Source organism: Engraulis encrasicolus, chromosome 9 (assembly GCF_034702125.1).
Source record: "Engraulis encrasicolus isolate BLACKSEA-1 chromosome 9, IST_EnEncr_1.0, whole genome shotgun sequence".
NCBI lineage: Eukaryota > Metazoa > Chordata > Actinopteri > Clupeiformes > Engraulidae > Engraulis > Engraulis encrasicolus.
In genome coordinates, this window is record NC_085865.1 from 55,715,381 (window position 1) to 55,722,149 (window position 6,769).

General features: G+C 43.5%; 1 protein-coding gene and 1 pseudogene across 1 annotated transcript in view; one reads left to right on the top strand and one right to left on the bottom strand.

The window, feature by feature from the left end:
- The first annotated feature begins 634 nt into the window (after positions 1-634).
- LOC134456140 (U5 spliceosomal RNA) lies at positions 635-744 on the top strand (annotated as a pseudogene).
- Positions 745-5,884: 5,140 nt separating this feature from the next.
- LOC134456042 (vasoactive intestinal polypeptide receptor-like) overlaps positions 5,885-6,769 on the bottom strand; it is a 152,824-nt gene continuing 151,939 nt past the window's right edge. Inside the window, exon 13 of the mRNA XM_063207468.1 lies at positions 5,885-6,124. Coding sequence (XP_063063538.1) covers positions 5,921-6,124 — 204 coding nt within the window. The 3' untranslated portion in view covers positions 5,885-5,920. The remainder of the gene's footprint in view (positions 6,125-6,769) is intronic.

The following is a 6,769-nucleotide window of genomic DNA, read 5'->3' on the forward strand; positions in this document are numbered from 1 at the left end:
TCAAATAGGTGACAGCATCATGCTCACACATGAAATAACACTTCAGTGAGGGGGGGACATCACTGCTCTCATATTAAAGTGAAAAGAGAATTTCACATTTTAGTTTATTTAATGTAGGCCTATGCAAAATTGCAAATAGCCTATTCATTGAAATCTGTCCAGAAAGGTTTGTAATGTTTGCCTGTTTTTTATGTTTGTAATTTAAAAAAAAAAAAAAAAAAAAAAAAGTGATTTAAAAAAAAAAAAATAGCCTAACAAAAATAGAGATTTTATGTTAAAAAAAATGTGATATGGGATGGACCGATGGCCCCCCTAAGCTAAATTCGCCTTAGGTCCCCACATTGCTAAATGTAGTGTAAGGGATTATTTTGAAAAGACAGTAACATGTAATCAGCAATGCATTACAGTTTTTCAGTAAATTGCCCAACACTGTTGAAATCCTATGGTACTTTTTCAAATCCAGGCTTATACAGTACATGGTAGGCTTATTGATAAATTGCCTTGACAGGTTATGAGGAGGCCAAGGGGGCGTTTGGGCAAAAAAGGTTCAGAACGGGCATATACGGACGCATCTGTTGTCCGCCTGTCGGACTTGTTTAGCCTATTAGCTGCAGAGCCTGAGGAGACACACAGCAGAGCAGGCATGCTTCGAATTGTATAAATCTTTCGCCTTTTACAAAAAGATTTCCGTGGAGAAGACCAACAGTTCATGTTAATTTTTTGATACCCTGCCTCATAGGGAAAAATAGGGAAAAAAGAGTAGGTAAGCATGGTGGAAACACAACAGGTAGGCTATATGAACACAGGTAAGCACCTTAGCCAAGAAGGTATAGTGATAATGTGGACACAAATGAAATATTTTTATATTCTTTTATTTACAAAAGCAAAATCACACATTTAAAACATAGAATGTATATATTTTTTTAATTCTATACAAGATAAATTGGGGAGTAAACACACACACTCAGCCCTGAGGTCCATTACTTGAACACGCATGGTACTCATCAAGATGTTTAAGACCACAACACAAAAACACACATGCGTGAGAACAACACTAAACCGACCAAATATGTCTTCCATACAAGTGACCACAGCTGATACATTCTATTCACGTGTATTTCAGAACTCCCCAGACATCCGAGCCTATGTCTGTAAATCAAAAGGGCTGTTATCGATGTTTATCTGTTATTCTGTATGGCATCTGAAGTCACTCTGTCATGTTCTATGAGGATATTTCCATGTTTTTCTGTTGTGTCCATCTGAAGTCACTCTGTCATGTTCTATGAGGATATTTCCATGTTTCCCTGTACTGTGTCCAGTTGCTTCAATGTGTGCTCATAATGTGATGGGTGTGTTGAATGATTTGGTACAAAACATTTATTTTTACAACTGTGTATAGGTGTGTTGACATTGGCATGAGATCTTATGTGAGGAATGGGCGAGTTGGCATATTGGCATGTTGGCTCCAGGTGTACTATATGTGGCAAAGTGTTTACAGAGGTGTATTTACTGTATATTCCCAAAACGCGGAGCGTCAGGGATGTAATGGTTTTGCGTGTGCCGCTGCCGCGTCCGGTCTTTCGTGTTAACGCAATAACTTTTGAATGGATGGTTGGATTTGTCCCAGATTCTGTGTGTTAATGCTCTAGCTTAGATCCATTAACCGATTAGATGTTGGAGGACAGCACTTTCAAGATGGTCGAATTTTTGTTTGGCCCATAAGTTCTGTCCGGGTGCAGATTTGTTCCAGATTCGGTGTGCTGATGCTCTAGGGTAGGTCCATGAACTGATTGGATTTTGGGGCCAACACTTTCAAGATGGCAGAATTTTTGTTTTGCATATAACTTCCGACCACTTGGATGGATTTGTCCTAGATTCGGTGTGTTAATGGGGGGAGGAGGCATGATATCAGGTCAGGTAACCTGTGACAGAAGACACCCACACACACATAGGCCTACTTAGAGGGACACATACTAGAACAACCATATGTGTACGCTTGCTGTCAGGATTCACGCAGGGATAGAACCTGGATGACCAAGAGACCACAGGGCAGTCTCTGATGCCGCGACAAATCTTGGCACGACTGTTCAAAACTCCGGCAGGCAGGTAGAAAACACTCAAGGTGATCAAAAATAGTCCAAACTAGGTCCAAGCGGAGGAGTTCAGGGAATGCACAAATGCCCCAAAAGCACAGATGAACAGGCTTAGAAGTCCAAGCAAGATTTAAAAGACATCCTAAGGGAGCACTTTGCTTGGACTCTGATCTACTTATTTGCAAAGTCAAAGCAATATAAAAAATACATCAGCAAAATATGACGTACAAGGTCGTTTGAACTCTAGGCAGACAATACCAAGACTGACACAGCAAAACAAGACAGGCAGAGAATATATAGTGGGAAAAGTCAAGAATATTGTTCCCAAAACCACACACACACACAAACACACACGAGGATGCCATGGGAATTCCTGTGGGTTTTGGAAATTCATGGGTTACGGGAATTCATGGGGAATGGGAGTCAGCATTTTATCATTCCTGTGATTGGGATGGGACGGGAATAAAAATGAACGTGAGTAGGCAACAATAGATGATTAAAATGAATGGGAGTGAGCGTGAATGACATAAATAGATGATGCTTTTCATTGTATTTGAAACAACCAAAAGCACAGTAATCAATTGTTACAATCGTTTTTCAGTTACATACATCAAAAATTAAAAACTAATTCCCAAGTCAAAAGAACGACATTTACCACAACAGTGCTTTGACTTCCCCACTTCTGATTTTTACTGGCAGATTGAATGTTACTCGAGGGGACATTAATAAAAACAATGAAACGGAATGATAGGAAAGTTGTGACACAGTTGCCTGACATATGTCTGTAGTATTCATAGGCAGTCTTCATTGCAGCCACTTACTTTCGATCTGAGACATTTCAGCATCCTTGATGTTCCAGTGTACACATGTTGCTGCACTGCGTGAGGCTTTCCCCCCCATCATGTTGCTGCCCACGCTCTCACTTTTAACCACTGAGAATAAATGTTTTTCTTTCTACCTTACCTGCAGAAAACACACAATTTTATTAACACAAATTGTGTGTTTTCTGCAGGTAAGGTCATTCATTTAATAGATAGGGGCACTGGGTCGTTTCCTTTACCCTTTCCTTTTCATTTGTAGATTCTAAATGAAAGAAATATCAACTATTTGCACTCTCCACCAGCAAGCTTATATGAAGATATTTGTTGGAATATCCTATCTGCTAAACCAAAAAAAACCTCAACAAAACTAAACAATCAGGAGTGGAATGGGAGTGGGGCTGAGCAGGAGCCGGCAGGATTGGGAGTCATTCTTAGAGATGGGACGGGATGGGATTTTTAATTTTTTTTTACTCCTGCCCAGGATGGAACAGGATGGAATTCATTTCTAGGGACGGGAGTGAAAACCCGCACATGCACGCACGCACCCACACGCACACACCACCTTCGGCTGCCGCAGGGAGAGCAGGCGTTTGGTGTCTACAGTATGTCTCCAGGTACAGTGGGACCATCACTGATCCTAGTTTGGTATTTTCATTGCTTTATTTGTTTATTTATTTTTCTTATTTATTTATTTATTATTATTTTCATCATTAACTTTACAGTACAAGTAAAGGTACAGAGGCGAGGACCACAATGGCAGTGATGAGGCACATTCTCTCTCACACACACATTGACAAGATGAGGCACATTCATTTGACTGTAGCAACAAGTCATCCACTTAAAGTAATTTCCTTTTGATTGTTATTTCCCCTTTTCAAAGCTTCCTACCTGTCCTCTACATTCTGATAAATACACACATACAAGCCACCCAGTGGCACAGACTCCTGAATCTGTTAAATCCATAACTGAGTGAGTGTTTTATTTACACATGGATGAATAAGTCTCATCCTGTTCCTTCCCAGGTATGGAAAGGCACGAGGCCCAGATTACACATGACTGTTTTCATGACTCAACATGACCTGAACACATGCACTTCTCGTGGTCTGCTATGGTCTGGTTCTGTTGTACAATTCATTTCTGGCGCATTTTCTTCTCTTCTCTTCTCTTCTCTTCTCTTCTCTTCTCTTCTCTTCTCTTCTCTTCTCTTCTCTTCTCTTCTCTTCTCTTCTCTTCTACTGTATTGTGTTGTCTTCTATTCTAATTCTATTCTATTTCCCTGTCCTGATTCTGGTCTGTACTCTGGTTGCACTCTGACGACCATGGAGGCACCCAGCAGGTGGAGAGATGGAGCAGACTATGGTAGAATGTTCTGATAGTGATGGAACAGGAAGGAATGGTCTGATAGAGATGGACTATAAGAGAATGTTCCGATTGATGAAATATGAGAAAATGTTCTGATGGAGATGGAATATGAGAGAATGTTCGCCGCCTCTGATGTCTGACCAGAGACATCTGGCGGGACATGAGAGGCAGAAGACAGGTGGTGGGAAAATGATGTGAAAATTGAAGAAAATTGTTTATCATGCAGCTGCACAAGGAGGAAATTACTCCTTTACAACAGGACTGATCTGAACAATACATGCGAAAGTTCACAATGCTCTTTCTCTCTGTTTGGGGGTGTGGGGGCAGCAATTTCACACACACACACACACACACACACACACACACACACACACACACACACACACACACACACACACACACACACACACACACACACACACACACAGACCAGAAATTGAAAGAGGCAAAGGGAGTGTGAACCTGGCTGACGAACACAAGACTGTAAAGGGAGCGGCAGCCATCTGTATCTGAAAGCTGCTTCACAGCACTGTCTACAGCATCGTCCAAAGCATTTGGATAAGGCGCCGACTTGGCTGGTCTATTGCATGTGGGCACTACGACTTTGCTACGACTATGTTCTTCAACGCCCTGTGACAGTTAGGGGTGGTTTTCGTCCGGGCACAATTTTGCCATTTTCCTCCCTTGTTTCGCTAATCCTGGCGAAAGTAAAGTGGCAGAATCGTTGCTCTACTGACAGGTTAGGGTTAGGGATGGTTTTAGTCAGGGGACAGCTCAGCTTTTTGCGTTTAGCAACAGAAATTCGCCATGATGGCGGGAAAACTAACTTGCATGCCAAGTCGGTGCACCACAACGAGGAATACTCCAGAGTGAAATAATTACACCTTTGCATGATGCCAGTCTGCCAGTGCAGTGGTCTGCACCAACACACTCCAGCCCATCTGCATGTGCAAACACAGACCAGCTGTCAACATCGATACACACTGTTTGTTTCTGCACACGCTAGAGGATGCTAGTCAGTCACTGATGCGTGGAGCAGAGAGAATGTTTCGGTTGCTCAAAGATGTCAAAGTCTCGCATCAGGATCGGCAAAGGACCTGGGCCAGAATCGAACCTGGGTCGCTGGCGTAGCATTCCAGCGCCCAGCCGTTAGAGCCACGGCTGTGCCAACCTCAGTCTGCTTTATAGGGCCTCTAGTTTCCCTTTCTGGTTGACTGCAGGGCCCACCCAGAGGCCAAGGGATGGGGTGCCTCACAGGGGCCGGCAGGTGGAAAGAATGGGGTGTCCAGTTCCTTAACCGGCCTCCAGAGCAGTGTGGACAGTGTTTCTCAGTCACCATAAGTATGGAGCGAGTATAGAGGGTGTTCAGTGCCTGACAGTCCTCAGAAATGTATGTAAGGCTGAATAGTACGACTCGGTCCCCATGAGCGCATGGGATGGCGTGGCCTCCAGGACATGTGGGATTGTGTGGCCAGATCTTCTCCATGAGTCCCCATGAGTGTATTGTATGGAACAGGATGGCCAATGCCTGGCAGCCCCCATGAGCGTATGGAACAGAGTGGCACTGAGTCACCAGGAATGGGGTCGGTGGTGCCACCGGGGGTCACTGGGGGCCAGTAGGGGTGAGCAATGAGGGGTCGAAGGTCAGATGACGGAGCTGTCCTGGTCGTGGCAGGAGGACGAGGCTCGGCGGGCCTTGGGGCTGCAGCGGGGCAACATGGAGATCTGGGTGAAGGTCGGCCCACTGCTGCAACCCTCAGGCGGCTGCTGGTACTTTGCCGCCGACGCAGAGCCCAGGAAACGTTCCATATGCCACCGGCGCCACTTCCTCTTGATCTCACCCTGCACCTGGGGTAGGTGGGGGGGGCGGGGGTGTGGGAGATAGAGAGAAGAGTAGAGAGAGATGGGGTAGGAGAGAGAGAGATGGAGAGACATGGGAGATGTAAAGAGTGAAAGTTGGAGAGCGATGGGAAGAGACAGAAGGACAGAAAGGAGGGAGAGAAAGAGGGGCCAGAGAGACACAGTGGACAAAGAGAAATTTGAGAGGAGAGGAGAGGAGATGGACAGTGAATCACACAGACATTGTTTCAAATAAAAGTCAGAGACTTCAGTTAACCCTTTGATGCATAAGCCATTGGACTCACACTAACGCATAACATGGGTCTAAATAGACCCGCATTCATTTCCAATGTATTTCTGAGCATTAATCATGTATTCTCTCACACAACTTCTAAAACCAATACATTTTATCCCATAATTCTTCTAAAAGTAATTACATAGGTGGTCCTTAATTCAAAAAAGTATTTTTTAAAATGTTCTTATATTTTTATTTTACAAATAAACATGAATTTGGAATTAAATCACTAATTTCTAGACGTGGACCGAAAATGGCCCACATTCATTTCTAATGGAAGTCTAAATCTTTCACTATAATAACTTCCACAATTAATGTATTTTAATAGCTAATGGATTAAAAGTTGTGATTTAGGCTGT